Raw genomic sequence first — 15928 nt, forward strand, 5'->3', positions numbered from 1 at the left:
CAGGCCAGGCTCTGGCAGGGGAGAGGGTGGGGGTGGGGAATGCAGTCAGCAGGTCCATCCTGAGCCCCAGGCCCTGGGCGGCTGATACAGGAGCAGATTACATGGCTGGGGTTTTGGCTTTGACTTCAAGGGCCAGGGGCCCAGCCCCGCTATAGCCTGGCTATAAAGGGCTGCCCGGGGTCTCCGTCCAGACCAGACACTGCTCCCGACCTGACCCGTGGCCACCATGGCTGCCACCACCAGCAGCATCCGCCAGTTCTCAACGTCCAGCTCCGTGCCCATCGGGGGTTTCTCTCGGATGTCCACGGTCCGTGTTGGGGGCGCCTGCCGAGCCCCTAGCCTCCTGGGAGCCGGAAGCTGTGGCAACATGTCGGTTACCTCGTCCCGCTTCACTTCGGGCTTGGGGGGCGGCTACAGCGGGGGCTATACCTGCAACCTGGGCGGGGGCTACGGCCCCAGCGTCAGTATGTCTGATGCCCTGCTGGGGGGCGGTGAGAAGGAGACCATGCAGAACCTCAACGACCGCCTGGCCTCCTACCTGGACAAGGTGCGTGCCCTGGAGGAGGCCAACACCGACCTGGAGCTGAAGATCCGAGACTGGTATAAGAAGCAGGGCCCCGAGCCCTCCCGCGATTACAGCCACTACTTCAAGACCATCGAGGAGCTGAAGAGCAAGGTGCGTGGGCCAGCCGGCTCCCTGCCTTTCCCCTCCGTCCTCAGTGCCTGCTTCTGACTCATTCCACCCCAACTAGGGGCCTTTGTGAGCATTTCTGTCTTAGGGCTCCACCGTTCACTCGCTTGATCTGGCCTGAGCCCTGTGCCAGTCACTGGTCTCAGGCCTGGAGGACGTCCCATGGTGGGAGGGTGTTTGGATTCCCCCTTTCTGGGAGGGGTGTGTAGGAGGAGTGAGCAGGGAAGGCTTCAGAACACTGAAGGCCACAGATGGCATTCCAGGTGCAGAGAGCAGTGTGGGCAAAGAACAGGTGGGGAAGAGTGTGACGTTAACTGCTGGGAGATGAGGCTGGGCACCTCCTTCTCACATTCCATTCCCCTCTGGGTCTGCCTGCCTGCCTCACCTCCTCCAGGCAGTCCTCCTGGAGGATGGCACTTGCCTTGTATCCCAAGACCTTGGGGTCCCTTTAGCACTTTCAAGTTCAATTCGTACCCTGTTCACTGTGCTGATGTCACTGGCCCTGTTCTCACGGCAGCTTTCGTTGTGGGTCCTCTGTTGTGGGTCCTCCTCACTGTCTCCATCATGGTCACTCTGGAGGTCCCTGAGGACAGAGGCTGTGTCTCTCCCTGCAGATTGGGGGAAGGGTCCCTGAAGGAAGGACCTGTGTCTCTCCACTCAGGCTGAAAGCTCCTAAGGGAAGGAATTTCTCTTAGTCCGATGAAGGAGACAGTTCTCTCCCGCCCTCTTTCTCATACACTCGTGACCTCTGACAACATGGCCTTGGCATTCTACGAATGTGCCCCTGGAAGGTCCTCCCACACTGCCACCTTCAGAGGCAGGCGAGAGGGCAGAGAGAAGCAGAGGGCCAGGCTCAGGGGGAGCAGGGGTGGGGCCGGCTGGGCCCCAGAGGGTCAGGTCTGCTCCGTTTCCCTTGGAGGATGGGGCGTGGCTCTGCTGCACGAGGAGCTTCGCCTGCTCCCTCCCGGGACCTTGGCCAGGCAGGAAACTTCCGCAGTTGCCCCCTGGAAGCAGAGCTACGTGGGGTGCCAGATCAGACGCTGGGCTCTGTCTGGGCAGTGGGGCACCCGGGGGAGCCCAGGTGAATCAGTGTGCTCCTGATTCCATCTGGGGTCAGCCAGCTCCTCAGTACTGGTGCCCAGTGCACCCCAGTGCACCCTGCACCAAGCCTCTGAGGCCTCTGAGTCACTGCACCCCTCAGGGGTGTTTGCAGCTGCCCCTGGCTGGGCCCAGTCAACATCCTGAGCAGCGAGGTGGGTGGGAGGGACCTGCTGAGGCCTGGGATGTAACAAAGGGCCCTGGAATGACACGGCGTCTGAGCAGGTCACTTCCCAGACCCAGGAGGAGCCTGCCAGGGCTGCCCCACTGCCCCCTCCTGCCCTTCAGCCCTGGGCCTGAAAACATTCCGAACTGCACCCGGCTAATCTGCTCCCTCTGGGCCAGGCTCTCCACCCGAAACACCATGGCCCTTGATGGGAGTTTCTCTTGGGCATTTCTCACAGCAACAACGACTGCAACAGTAATAGTAACCAACCCTCAGCTCCTTCCAGAGTCTCCCACGTTCTCGTTTAAACGACTGCAACAGTAATAGTAACCAACCCTCAGCTCCTTCCAGAGTCTCCCACGTTCTCGTTTAAACCACCTGATGACTCCATGGGAAAAGAAAGCTTTGCCCTAGGTTTGCGGTCGGGTGAGCTGTAACCTCATTAATTAGCTAATTAATTACATAAATGTTTCCTGGGGGCCAACTCTGGGCCAGGTACCGGAGCCAGGGCTGGGGATTTTGAAGGGAGAGAGACAGACACGGCCTTGTTTCCTAGAACTCAGAGTTCATGGAGGGGAAAACAACCAAAAAATGTCACAGAAGAATCGCACTGGGGAGAAGTGCTATGAAAGACAAGGGCAAGGGAGGAGGCGTGTCCAGAAGGGGAAGATCCAGGTGGGGAATCCAGGAGGGCTTCCTGGAGGGGGCAGCAACTGAATTGAGAGGTAAAGTTAGGTAGGAAAGAGTGAGGTCCAGGTGGCTTGGGCGAGTGACCCCATGGGGATTGAGGGCACAAATGGGCCTTTCTCTTGGCATCGTGTCCCCACCACTCTGTGAGTTCCCCAGGAGGGTCCTCAGAGGAGGGGACCACACCACGGGACTTTCCTTCGTTCTGGCACACTCTCCGAGGGGCTGCAAGGCGGGTGTTGCAGGACCTTCCCGGGGCTGCTGAGGGTGCCTGCTCACGGAGCTCGTCATCCCCCCAGATCCTGGCGGCCACCATCGACAACGCCGGCCTGGTGCTGCAGATTGACAATGCCCGCCTGGCCGCCGATGACTTCCGCACCAAGTGAGTCTGGGCCTTCAGAGCCTCTGGTGGTGGGCTGAGCCCTGTACTCCCAGAGCCCTCTCTGTGCATGGGAAGTGGCCCGGCGGCCCTCTGTGGCTCATGCCTCTGCCCCTGCCAGGTACGAGACGGAGCTGAACCTGCGCATGAGCGTGGAGGCCGACACCAACGGCCTGCGCAGGGTCCTGGACGAGCTGACCCTGGCCAGAGCCGACCTGGAGATGCAGATCGAGAACCTGAAGGAGGAGCTGGCCTACCTGAGGAAGAACCACGAGGAGGTGAGGCCAAGTCGGGAATGAATGCAGGAGAGACGTGCTTGGGAGCAACCCAGGCTGGGGCCTCCAGATTGTCCTGGGCTGGGGCCACGCTCCACATCCAGTGCCCCTCCAGGGTGGGTGCCTGGTCCTGAGCTGGGCGGCCCTTAGAAGTGTGATACTTCCCATGTCCCTTCAGGCACGGCCCCCTTGTGTGGTGGCAGTTAACTACCTAGGGAGCAAACCAATCTAGTGCGGGCTACTGACAGCAATGAATTTTACTGGTGATAGAGTGGCAAACCCCCCACCGAGCACATCATGAGTGGGCCACAGCAACTGCTTATTTCAGCTGATACCAACACCAGCGCTGGGAGGAGGGTGCTCGGTCCTCCCCTCACCAGGGAAGAATCTGAGGCTCGGACGGGCTCAGGGACTTCCCCAAGGCTGCTCGGGCAGCTGCCCTCCAATGTCTGAGCCACATCCGCCCCCAGGTCCAGCTCCGCCACTCTGCCACCTCTCCCACCTCCTTTCTCAGAGAACTCTCAGCCCAAGGCCCTGCAGGGGGACTAAGGAGCCTGTGGCCCCCTCCTCGGCCGACCTCGGGCTGGCCTGAGCTGGGCAGCCCGGTCCTGCAGTAGCAGGAGCCCAGAAAGTGTCTCCAGGCGGCTTGGAGGCTGGTCATGGGGACTGCATTTCCTAAGAGGTCTGGTCCTCCCAGTTGACTTGGGGCTGCTTTCCCCGCCGCTGTGCTGCCGGGTTGGCAGTGGGTGACAAGCATGGTGAGTGAGGCTGTCCTGGGTCCTCCCCGCCGTGATAGAAGGTGGCCATGTCTCCTGACCCAGCACAGGTTGGGGGTAGACACTGTGTATGTGTTGGGGAAGATGTTTTGTATCCACTGCCTGCACACGTGAAACATGACATCTGCTTCCACCTTCAGGGTCAGGAGCTGCTGGCCTGCCTGTGTCTGTCTGTCTGTCTGTCATCGGCCCCTGTCTACCCAAGGTGGAGAAGGCATGCCTCAGGGTCTCTCCCCAGGATGGCCTGGGTGAGCCCTTGCTCTCCTTGCTACCCAGGAAATGAATGCCCTGCGAGGCCAGGTGGGCGGGGACGTCAACGTGGAGATGGACGCCGCCCCCGGCGTGGACCTGAGCCGCATCCTGAACGAGATGCGCGACCAGTACGAGAAGATAGCGGAGAAGAACCGCAAGGATGCCGAGGACTGGTTCTTCAGCAAGGTGGGTGGCCCTGAGTGAGCAGGTGTGCGCACACGTGGGCTGAGTATGGGCTGGAAAATGTGTGGCTCCACAGCCGGTCCCATCTGGAAGGACTTTTGGAAACAAGCTGGACCAGCCCTCGTGTTTGGATGCAGGTTGTGAGGCTCAGAGAGCCCTTCAGCTCACACAACCCTCCCCTGTGGCCTGGGGGACAGATCCAGGTCCCCTTACCCACAGCCAGGGCTTCTCCCTCGAAGGCCTCTGCAGATGTGTGTGCTTGGATGCATGACACATACCCTGGAGAACACGCACCAAGCAGCTACAGCTCCCCGGGCAGTGACAGGCACAAACAGAACAAAACCCAGGGCCCGTCTTCGAGCAGCGCTTGCGGCTCAGGAGGGCAGAGTGATTCCACTACTTTCCATGTGGGCACAGAGGGTGTCTGTGGGTGCAGGCACGGTTGGGGCCCCACACAGGCCCGCGATGTGCTGGGGGTGGCCTTTGTCCTCTGCCCCACCCCGACAAGCCTCCTGAAGCCCCCCGGGGCCGGCCCTACTTCCAGACCGAGGAGCTGAACCGCGAGGTGGCCACCAACACGGAGGCCCTGCAGAGCAGCAGGACGGAGATCACGGAGCTCCGCCGCTCCGTGCAGAACCTGGAGATTGAGCTGCAGTCCCAGCTCAGCATGGTAGGGCTCCTGCCCCCTCCCTGCCTTGTCCCTGTCATCCCTGCTGGGGCTTGGCCTCACAGACCCCCCACTGGGAGAAACAGGGGACAGGCGTGCTCCTCTCAGCCCTAGTCACCACTGCACCTTGCTGGCTGCACCCACGACCCAACTCAGGGGGGTCCCCTCTGGGTGGGGAGGAGTCTCACCCTGGGCTCACTCGTCCACTTACTCCCTGGCCCACAGAAAGCATCTCTGGAAGGAAGCCTGGCGGAGACCGAGGCGCGCTATGGGGCCCAGCTGGCCCAGATGCAGGGGCTGATCGGCAGCCTTGAGCAGCAGCTGGCCGAGCTGCGCTGCGACATGGAGCGTCAGAACCACGAGTACCAGATCCTGCTGGATGTGAAGACGCGGCTGGAGCAGGAGATCGCCACCTACCGCCGCCTGCTGGAGGGCGAGGACGCCCAGTGAGTGGGGGCGCTTGGGCTCAAGTGGGCTGGGGCCGCTTCACCCAGGGAGGGACGGACGGGCGAGCTGCAGCCCCAGCACCAGCAAAGGCCAGGAGGAGCCCGGAGGCTTGCAGGCGCCCGGACTGAGATCACCGGCTGGGGTCCGGCGTGAGGAGTGCTGAAGCCCGCACAAAAGCATGTGGACTAGATGGCGTGGGCCTCGGGATGCTGCGGGGGTTTTGCACGGGATGGATATGATCAAGATGTCTCAGAACATTGCTCTGGCTGCAGAGGGAGAAATGGGTCAGCGAGGCCAGCCTGGGCCTGGCGCACCTGTCGGGAAGCTGGAGCAGGGCCTGGGGCAGACCTGCAGGGAGGCAGGAGTGGCGGCAGGGAAAGGCCTGGGCATCGGGGCTCGCGGGGCTCACGTGGGGCTCACTCGGGGCTCAGTGTTGAGTGAGCACACGAAGGCCTGGGTGATGATGACCAGTGTGGTTCTGATGACTTGTGGTTGGTGACGTCATCACCCAGGATGGGATGAGGAGTAGGGTGGGGGCCTGGTTTGGAGTTAGGACGGTGGGTGGGGGCCCTGCAGTGAAAGAGCTGAGGACATCCTGAGTCTGAGTCTCCGGGCTTAGTCATGCACTCCAGCTCTTGTTCCCCCAAGGTGGTGAAGTCCGCCTATGGTCTAACCACGGTCTCTCTTGCTTTGAGTCTATTTGTTAGGCCCTGCTAGGTATGGAAAGACCAGCCTCTCCTTGTAAATCCCTGGTTAGCTGCGAAGTGCCTCTGGGCCTCCCACTGGGGTGTCCTCTCCCCTACTCCTGCCCCTGTGCCCTTTGACCCTTGTGGTCGCCATCTTCTTCCACGCTCTCCCAGCTGTGATCTGTCTGATTTGCTGGCACCTCTCGCCCCTGGGCTTCCCCAGCCACTTCTCCTCTCAGGGGCCTGGGCTTCCAGGCAGCGCCCTGGGTTGACAGGTCCCCCTCTCCTCTCCTGCAGCTTGGCCAGCCAGTACTCCTCATCCCTGGCCTCACAGCCCACCCGGGAAGGTAAGAGTCTGCCGCATCCTGCCCAGAAGGTATGGGAGAGTCTGAGGACCCCTCTGTGTGGGAGACTGGGGGAGGGGCTCTGGCCTGAGGTGCCCTGCACCCCCTGCTCTGCCATCTACAGCCACGGTGACCAGCCGTCAGGTGCGCACCATTGTGGAGGAAGTCCAGGATGGCAAGGTGGTCTCTTCTCGGGAGCAGGTCCATCGCTCCACCCACTGAGGCCCCTTCCCACTGGAGAGAGGCCAGCCTTGAAGGTTACGGGGCAGCCATCGCCGCCAGCTCCTAGCACGCTACTGCCGAGCCCCGGGTGCCCGTCTGGGCCGCTGCCCAAGAGCTGTTGCCTTTCTGTTGCCGCTTCCCATGCCCCTCACAGAGGGGTCCTCCCGAATTTGCCCCAGTGACCGCTATTAAAGCTTTGCCTGAAGTTCAAGTGTGATCTGGTGTGGTCATTGGCTTGGGGCAGCGTGGGTTGAGGGATGGGGAGGAGAAGAGTTTGTTAAATATTTGGGTGGCACTTGTCACCTGACAACCTGTTCCACCCACCCTAGTCAGGCCTGGGGCTCCTGGGAGGATGAGAGGGAAGGAGGCAGAATGACTGGGGGGTGGGGGGACGGGACGGCACAACACGCTAGGAAAGTTTCTATGAATCAGCCCCTGGGGCCTCTTTGCCTTTGGCTGGTCGCTGGGAGGGCCCTTAGATTTCCTGAGGAACTATGCCTGTTATAGAAAACTCCTGCCTTCACCCACGAGGGTCTGGAGGAGAGAGGCTGAGCAGGGGGCTTTCCTAAGGAGGGGTCTGGGGTGTGGACGGGTGAGAGGAGGTGGCAACAGCATCACCAGCCCAGGAAACCAGACCGGCTCTGCCCGAGTCGGGGGTGTGTGTGGGGCGGGTGCCTGCTCTGCATGTCAGCGTGGGGGGCGTCCTGTTTGCTTTGGTGGCTTGGCAGCTGCCAGGCTGTTGGGGAATCTCTCCGCTGCTGGCGGGGGCTGTCTGGGCCTGTCTGGGAAGTGGAAGCCACTGGCAGTCTGAGACACGACTTTGTTCCTCCCAGGAGCCTGCTGGGAGGGACCCTGAGACCCAGGCCGGGCTGGGAGTGGTGGGCAGGGCAGGGTAGAGTCATAGGGCGTCTCAAGGTCCCTCCTGGGTCCATCTCAGGGGGGCGTCTGGGGAAGGCTGTGTGTGTGTGGGGGTCGAGGTGGGACTGGCTGGGAGGGTCTGGGAAAGACGTCCTTCTTGGGGAGTGTCCTTAGGCTGGGACCTACTGTCTATGCCCTTCACCATGAGGCCTCTTGGGGTACAGGAATGCTAGGGAAGGTAGAGGGGTACACGGCCTTTGGGTCTCCCACGTCCCCTGTACGCTGGTACTTCTCTGTCTGCTCTCACTTCTCCGTCCTGTAGCCAGGCTCCTCTTTGCGCATACAAACCCAGGACCCCCACCTGTCAGAGGGGGTGGGTTTGACTGGGTCACCAGGGAGTCCCAGGGGTGGGGCAGGTCAGAAAACTGGCCAGGTGGCACTGTAGGCCCTGGAGGGCTTCCCTGGTGTGAGGGCTGTGCAGAGCGGGCACGTGCACCTGAGCCCCCCTGGGGGTGGGGTCTGCTGCTGTGGGATCAGGCACGAGGCCCCACCAGCTCAGTTCTGCAGGTGTGTGGGGACCCTATGCTGCTCAAGCCCCCATTTCCTTACCTGTAAAATGGGGAGCTCACCTGAGACCTGACAGCGTCACTGTTTTGTGTGGTTTCGGTCCAGTTTCCCTGGTGGGATGAGGGCTCAGTCCTCGCTGTCTCCCCAACCCCCAGCCCAGGGCCAGAGCCATGGGGTGTGGTGAAGGACAGTCACCCCAGGTGGGGGGCTGCCGGGTTCCCCAGCCATCTCCCTACCCCATGCAGGGGCCAGGCTGGCAGGGGTAGGGTGGCAGCTGCCAGGGAGGGCTCAGTGACGATGACGTCCTGCCTCTCCTCTTCTCCGTATTAGGTCATGGGAAAGCATAGCTGGAGGGCCTGCCTGAATCACAGGTGACAGGCTTAGGACCAGAGACACGCACATGCACACGCAGATACCCAGCACGGGGGTTCAGAGAAATGAGGCAAAGCCCCGCTGGTGGGAGGGGAGGGGGCCCGCAGCCACCTGGGAGCTGGCAGGCTTCCAGGAGTGATGAAAGCCCAGGGGAATGGAAACAGAGGAGCAAGCCTGTTGCAACCCTGTGCCCGCCCACTTGTCTGTCTATAAAGGAGGCAGGTGTGCCCCAGCAGCGACACACACCTGAGGCTTCTCTAAACCCCTCTTGCTGTGCCCACCCGCCACCCGTTGCCACCACCATGACCACCACCATCCGCCAGTTCACCTCCTCCAGCTCCATCAAGGGCTCCTCCGGCCTGGGGGGCGGCTCCCGCACTTCCTGCCGGCTGTCGGGGGGCCTGGGCTCTGGCTCCTGCAGGCTGGGCTCTGCCAGCGGCCTGGGCAGTGCCCTCGGAAGCAGCAGCTACTCCAGCTGCTACAGCTTCGGCTCCGGCGGTGGCTATGGTGGCGGTTTTGGGGGCGTTGACGGGCTGCTGGCGGGAGGAGAGAAGGCCACCATGCAGAACCTCAACGACCGCCTGGCCTCCTACCTGGACAAGGTGCGCGCCCTGGAGCAGGCCAACACTGAGCTGGAGGTGAAGATCCGAGACTGGTACCAGAAGCAGGCCCCGGGGCCTGCCCGTGACTACAGCCACTACTACCAGACCATCGAGGACCTGAAGAACAAGGTGAGGCCTGCTTGGGGGAGGGGGCCTGTGGGGACCATGACTCCTCTGCCCACACTCGGAGTCCAGCCTGAGTGCTGTCACGGGGCTTCAGGGAGCCGAGAACAGAGGGGCCCTACTTGGCCCCTGGGAGCCCACTGTGAGGCTGCCGGGTGGCTGGCTCGTTTGCCCTTCTCCCGGGGCAGGCTGGGCCAGGGGCAAGCAGGCCATGAGGGAGCTCCATGGGGAGCTCTTTTCAGCCCCGTTTCCCACCACGGAGCTCCTTGCCACCTTGTACTGTGATAGGGATACGGCGAAGGGACACACGAGAGGGGCTGGGCTCCTGATGCTGCCACGTATGTGGACACCTCCCTCCTGGAAGCAATGGTGGGGTTAGGGGGCTGAGTGAGTGCCCCATGGCACCTGCTGGGAGGTGGAGACAGGAGAGAGGGGGCGGGACCTCAGGACGCCTCTGGTGAGCCTTATTTGGAGATTTTTCTGGCTTCCCCATCCTCCTGCTGCTCTCTCAAGGGCGGGGGTGCCTGCTGGCGCCCCAGGTCAAGGCTTAGCAGGGGTTATCACTCCCAATTTGAAAATGCTCTCTAGTGAGAACTCCTTGAGCCTCCCTTTTGGGAGAGACCCTCAGGGGTACCATGTCCCCAACTGTAAAATGTGGGGGGGTGCCCCCTTGCTTTCTGTTTTCTGGGGTCCTGGGACAGCTTCTGCCCTGCAGCACCGTCCCGTTCTCTGGCTCTCTGGAATCCCCAGCCTGAGGACCCCCTGGGCTGCCTGCTGCAGTTCTGAGCAGAGCCTGGCTCGGGGTCTGTGCTGAGGGAGGCAGGTCCCGGGGGAACAGGAGGCAAGTTTCAGCACATCAGACTCCTGCTGGCCCGAACTTCGCCAACAATCACAGTGCAGCGGAGGGGAGACATTGTGCAGGGAGGGTGCCCCTCAGGGGATGACAGCCACCCTGGCCCCCAGGCTAGGAGACCCCTCTCAGAACCTGGGACTGGCCTGAACTGCCCCTGCCCAGTGATCTGACCATTCTCCCTTCTCCCCAGATCCTCACGGCCACCGTGGACAATGCCAACATCCTGCTGCAGATTGACAATGCCCGTCTGGCTGCTGATGACTTCCGTACCAAGTGAGCCTTCCTCAGTGAGCTGGGGAGGAGCTGGGGCACCCCTCCCCACCCTCGGACTCCTGGTTGCTTGTGGTGTAGGCCAGGAGCTGGGGGTGGGGGAACCCACCTCTTAGTCCAGGATGGGACAAATCCTGAGGGTTGCTGGGCTTAGGCAGGTGAGGTAAGAGAGCAAGAAGAGGCAGGAGGCAGAGGAGAGAAGTAGGAAGCCAGGTGGGGGTGGGGCCTTGCCCTAACTGTTCCCAGGGCCCCAGGGCTGGAATTTGCTTCCACTCCTCCCCATCACGATTCCCCATAAGCCTTAGAGCCCTGGCCAAAGCAGGGTGCTGGCCAGAACCTGGGCCCACCAGACCAAGTCCAGACTGAAGTCTCTGGTTTCCTCTGCAGGTTTGAGACGGAGCAGGCCCTGCGTGTGAGCGTGGAGGCCGACATCAACGGCCTGCGCAGGGTGCTGGACGAGCTGACCCTGGCCAGAGCCGACCTGGAGATGCAGATCGAGAACCTGAAGGAGGAGCTGGCCTACCTGAGGAAGAACCACGAGGAGGTGAGGTGGAGGGGGCGGGGCTCCGGGGCTGAGCCAGGGCTGAGAGCGAGGGAGGCACACAGAGCAGGTGCCCCAGGGCTGGCCGCCTTACAGGGCTGCCCAGTCTGTGGGGCCCTGGTCCCCACGGGCCCGGAGCCAGGGTGCAGGACAGCTTCCTCCTGCTTCCCTGCATCTGAGGAACCTCCCAGGGGCCCACGGAGGCCTCCTCTCCTCGCCCCCCCTCCTGCCCCCCTCCCAAGAGCAGGAGACAAGTGAAGAGGTCTCCTCCTTGTCTTGCTCAAGCCCTTGAATCTAGAACCTCTGTACAATAGACGTTTGGAAATTAGAGGGGATATCCTGGGGGCACAGGCCTAAGAATGAGATTTTATCTTTGGAAAGCCCTCAGTCTAGTGGGAGAGGCACAGAACCTCCCTCAGGGAGCCCCGGTCTGAGGGTGGAGGCAGAGCCCATACCGAGCAGGTGGACGAAAGGTAGGAGGGTCAGAGGGCAGAGGATAGGCAGACCAGGGAGGGGTCCTTCGGAGGGGTCTGGAGAGCTCGTGTGGGGAGGGCTGGGAGCGAGAGGTCAGGACAGCCCTGGATGCCCACACCGCAGTCGCTGTCCCCCCCAGGAGATGCTCGCCCTGCGGGGCCAGGTGGGCGGCGAGATCAACGTGGAGATGGACGCCGCCCCCGGTGTAGACCTGAGCCGAGTCCTGAACGAGATGCGTGACCAGTACGAGAAGATAGCGGAGAAGAACCGCAAGGATGCTGAGGACTGGTTCTTCAGCAAGGTGGGTGCTGTGGGCCAGAGGCCTCTCCCAGTGGGTGGGGTGTGAGGACCGAGTCCCAACAGCAAGCCCAGTGCCTGGCATTTTGGGGGCACCTTCCCCTCAGGGAGCCAAACGGATCCCAGCAGACCAGGCTCACCCGTGGCATCCATAGGCCTGGAGTTTGGCTAAGGTCTGGGGGTGGGTGGGGAGCCCCGCTCTGGAATACCACCAGAGGCTAAAGTCCCAGGAGTTCCTTCTGTCTCTCCTTCAAGAAGCCAGGAGCTAGCATCAGCTGCCTGGCTACTACCCTGGCAGGTGCTCAAGTTTCCTATTCTTGTCCCTTCTCCTTGGAGGAAGTAAAGATAAAAGCGTATCATTTCAAAGGTGTCTGGGCACTGGGAAGTGGGAAGCTGGTGAGCAGGCACTTCCGCCACAGTCAGGTTTGGGAGGAGGCCAGAGACGCCTAGGGGAGGTCGGGAAGGTGACTAAGGTCAGGGGTGTTATGGGGACAGGGGGGCTCCAAGTGCCTATCTGGGCACCAAATGGACCCTGGGTCGAGAATATGGAGGGCACGGGGCTCGTTGGACCCGGAGGAGGGATCTCAGGCTCACTCCCACACCATCCTGTGTTCTGTCTGCAGACGGAGGAGCTGAACCGCGAGGTGGCCACCAACACCGAGGCCCTGCAGAGCGGCAAGAGCGAGATCTCCGAGCTCCGGCGCACCGTGCAGGCCTTGGAGATCGAGCTGCAGTCCCAGCTCAGCATGGTGGGGGCGCTGCCCAGCCTGGGGACACTGGACACTGGAGGGGGCACTGGTCACCCTCTCTGACCCTGCCCCTCCTGCCCTCCTGCAGAAAGCATCCCTAGAGGGTAGCCTGGCGGAGACAGAAGGCCGATACTGCGTGCAGCTGTCCCAGATCCAGGGGCTGATCGGCAGCGTGGAGGAGCAGCTGGCCCAGCTGCGCTGCGAGATGGAGCAGCAGAACCAGGAGTACAAGATCCTGCTGGACGTGAAGACGCGGCTGGAGCAGGAGATCACCACCTACCGCCGCCTGCTGGAGGGCGAGGACGCCCAGTGAGTGGGGGATCTGGGGCCAGGGCTGTGGGCCTGGGGTGGGGTGAAGCCCTCAGACCCACATCTAACCCTTCTCTCTGTTTTCTCTGCAGCCTGATTCAGTACAAGCCCAAAGAATGTAAGTATTTTGGCAGCGAGGGGTGGGGCAGCGTGGGGCAGACACTCTCTGCGCCTTGCTGAGGGAGGGTGGCCAGGAGCTCCCGGAAATGAGGGCTGAGGAAGGGGCCCATCAGCGCTCCGGGCTGGTGCCCAGGGGAATCAGAGGAGGCAGACACTAGCCTGTCTGATGGGGAAACAGGGCCTGTCTGATAGGGTCCTAGCCCTGGAGACTCCGCTCTGACGGGGAGATAGGGACATGGGCTCATGGTCTTTGCTCTGAGACCCTACAGGTGAACAAAGCAGTTCTGGCTGTGGGCTTTCGTCTGATGGGAGAAAGGGACTCGGTCCTTGTCCTCCAGATCTTAGTCTGACGGGGAACATAAAGCCCTCACCCTGGGGTATCCAGTCTAATGGAGGTGATGGGGACCAGAGCCCAGTCTTATGGGGGAGACAGGAGCATAGTCTATGCTCTAGAGATCGACCCCGCTGTGCGAGGCGCTGCCTTTGCAGAAGGACACCTGGGTCAGATTCGCACCGCCCATCTGGGAGGCAGGACGCCCGCAGGGGCACTAGCAGGGGGACACAGTGGGAGGGAGCCGTGAGGGAAGAGGGACACGAGGGTAGACGGGATACTGAAGAGCCAGCAGGGGTGTGGACGCCACAGGGCTACTACTACAGGGGATGACGAGCCTGCGCCTCTCAGGGGCTGGGGGCGGGGCCAGGAGATCCTGGCCCCGCCCACCTATCCTTGTCTGTCTCCTGCAGCAGTGACCACGCGTCAGGTGCGCACCATTGTGGAAGAGGTCCAGGACGGCAAGGTTATCTCCTCCCGGGAGCAGGTCCACCAGACCACCCGCTGAGGACTCTGGCCCCCAGACCAGCCCCCCAGGGCCCTTCCTCGACCCTGCAGCCTCTGGCCTCCCAGCCTTAGCCCTGTGGCTTTTTCGCTCTTTCCCACATCCCCGGCCTGACCAATAAATCTTGTTGACTCGGATGTAGAGTGCATTCTGCTTGTGGCCACTGAGGTGGGCCCTCCCGAGGGTTGGGTGAACAGAAGCAGAAGCGTTGGGTGGGGGGCGGATGAATCAAGGAGGAGTCTGTGGACAGGCACCCACTGGGGTTGACTTAGAGCCTCAGTCCAGGGCAAAAAGTGGATCTGGACAGAGATTGTGTGTGTGTATGGGGGGGGGGGGNTGTTGACTCGGATGTAGAGTGCATTCTGCTTGTGGCCACTGAGGTGGGCCCTCCCGAGGGTTGGGTGAACAGAAGCAGAAGCGTTGGTGGGGGGAGGATGAATCAAGGAGGAGTCTGTGGACAGGCACCCACTGTGGTTGACTTAGAGCCTCAGTCCAGGGCAAAAAGTGGATCTGGACAGAGATTGTGTGTGTGTATGGGGGGGGGGTGTTGCATCTCCCAAGGACCTGTGGTCCCGGGGAGGGCGTCTAGGCAGTGCCAGACCCATGGTGGGGTTGTAGTATGGGGGGCCTTAGGTGGCCCCTTCCTGTGCCATCGGTAGGTCTGTGGCCATGGGCAGTCACTTCCCCTCACTGAACCCCATTTTCTCACCCACAAATGGATGAGAAGAATTCAGGTGTGGGGGCAGGGTCCCAAGGTAGGATCCAGTCAGCTGCTCCTGGAGGCCTGTCTTCTGAGAGGGGCCGAGGGTGGGCAAGTACAGCAGTGTGGGAGCGACCCAGGGGGAGGGAAGGGGGGGGCAGGCTGGATGGTTAGGGCTCCCACCCCTGCCTACCCTGTGCCCCTAGAGAAGGCCGTGGACCCTGGCAGCTGGGGGAGGAAGGCGGGGCCTCTCTCGGGGACGTGTCCTTATATGGTGAGCTGCTGCTGAGGATGCGGGTGCCGGGGGTTGACGTGGGGAGCAGCACCACCCCCTCTGGTGGTTCGGCCTCTCCCAGTTTCGGCAGCCTGGTGGTGGAGGAAACACATCCTGGGGGAGGGGGCAGGGGTAGCCCTGCCAAGCCACACCCAGGACCCTCTGGGTCCCAGCCCCTTTCCCCGCCGTAGCAGGTGATGAGCAGTTGGGGCGGAGCCTGACACCTGCAAGTCTGCCTTTGAGTAAATCCGGAAACCGCTGGGTGGGGCGAGCCTGCTTTCCTGGTTTTCTTTGAGAAGTAGGAGTGGGTGGAAGGGGTTAACGAGAGGAGGGGTGCCCCCCACCGCAATTCACTGACAAGCCTGGGATTGTCTACTGCTGCACAGTCAGATCCGGCTGTCCAAACCCCTGCTGGATCCTGGCGCCTCGAGACTTAGGGCGGGGCCTGGGCGGGGCGGGGCGGGAGCAGATGGGGCGGTGGGCAGCTGGGTGTGGGGCTTTAGGCAGGTCCCAGGCCTTCTCTGGACCTCAGAAGCCGCAGTAGAGAGGAGTGAGGTGAATCCCAGCTAACGGTGCATCTGGCCCTGATAGTGAGGGTGGTGAGGACAGCAGGCTCCTTCCCGTGGTGGGGACTCCCGGCTGGTGTACGGACCCTGAGCCTACGGAGGCAAGGGCAGCACTCCTAGCAGGCTGGGTATGCGGGTCCTGCTCCATCAGACGCTGGCGGCTCCCAGCTGCCTGAGCCACAGTCAGGGCAATGATGGAGGACAGGCAGGTGGCACAGTACCCCTCAGGCCTCCGCATACATCTGGCTACAACCAGCAGAACCAGCCCTGGGCTGAGCATGGCTCATCGGGAGCGTGATCTCATTTATTTGAACAGCCGTTCCGGGAAGCAGGAAGCCTCTGGGAAGAGGCACCCCATTGTGTGCATGGGGACACTGAGGCTCCGAGGAGCAGTGACTCAGTCCTGTCTGGAGCCTGGCATGTCAGGGGTGGCGCAGGGCGCTGGACTGAAAAGGCTGTGTTGGGAAGGGGAGCCCAGAGTCCCACCTCCTGCCCAGCCTCAGGCTCTTAGGCAGTTCCCAGGCTCCGGGGGAGAGAGAACTCC

At 62.1% G+C, this 15928-nt stretch overlaps 1 protein-coding gene across 4 annotated transcripts; it reads left to right on the forward strand.

Annotated features, from left to right (window-relative positions):
* The first annotated feature begins 211 nt into the window (after nucleotides 1–211).
* On the forward strand, nucleotides 212–13975 carry LOC118978029 (keratin, type I cytoskeletal 17). 4 transcript variants are annotated; one of them, XM_037033198.1, is made up of 9 exons: nucleotides 212–676; nucleotides 2942–3024; nucleotides 3143–3299; nucleotides 4349–4510; nucleotides 5052–5177; nucleotides 5400–5620; nucleotides 6354–6362; nucleotides 6614–6654; nucleotides 6776–6999. In XM_037033198.1, the coding sequence occupies exons 1-9, from the start codon at nucleotides 227–229 to the stop codon at nucleotides 6871–6873; spliced, it is 1347 nt and encodes a 448-aa protein (XP_036889093.1). In that variant the 5' UTR covers nucleotides 212–226; the 3' UTR covers nucleotides 6874–6999. The 4 variants fall into 4 exon arrangements, with proteins under 4 accessions (XP_036889093.1, XP_036889095.1, XP_036889094.1 ...); XM_037033200.1 differs by lacking the exons at nucleotides 6354–6362; nucleotides 6614–6654; nucleotides 6776–6999 and adding exons at nucleotides 12981–13006; nucleotides 13753–13975; XM_037033199.1 differs by lacking the exon at nucleotides 6354–6362 and having other exon boundaries at nucleotides 6605–6654; nucleotides 6776–7001.
* Nucleotides 13976–15928: the final 1953 nt, after the last annotated feature.

Source organism: Sturnira hondurensis, unplaced genomic scaffold, assembly GCF_014824575.4.
Source record: "Sturnira hondurensis isolate 20B ecotype Veracruz unplaced genomic scaffold, ASM1482457v3 Scaffold0021632, whole genome shotgun sequence".
Classification (NCBI taxonomy): domain Eukaryota; kingdom Metazoa; phylum Chordata; class Mammalia; order Chiroptera; family Phyllostomidae; genus Sturnira; species Sturnira hondurensis.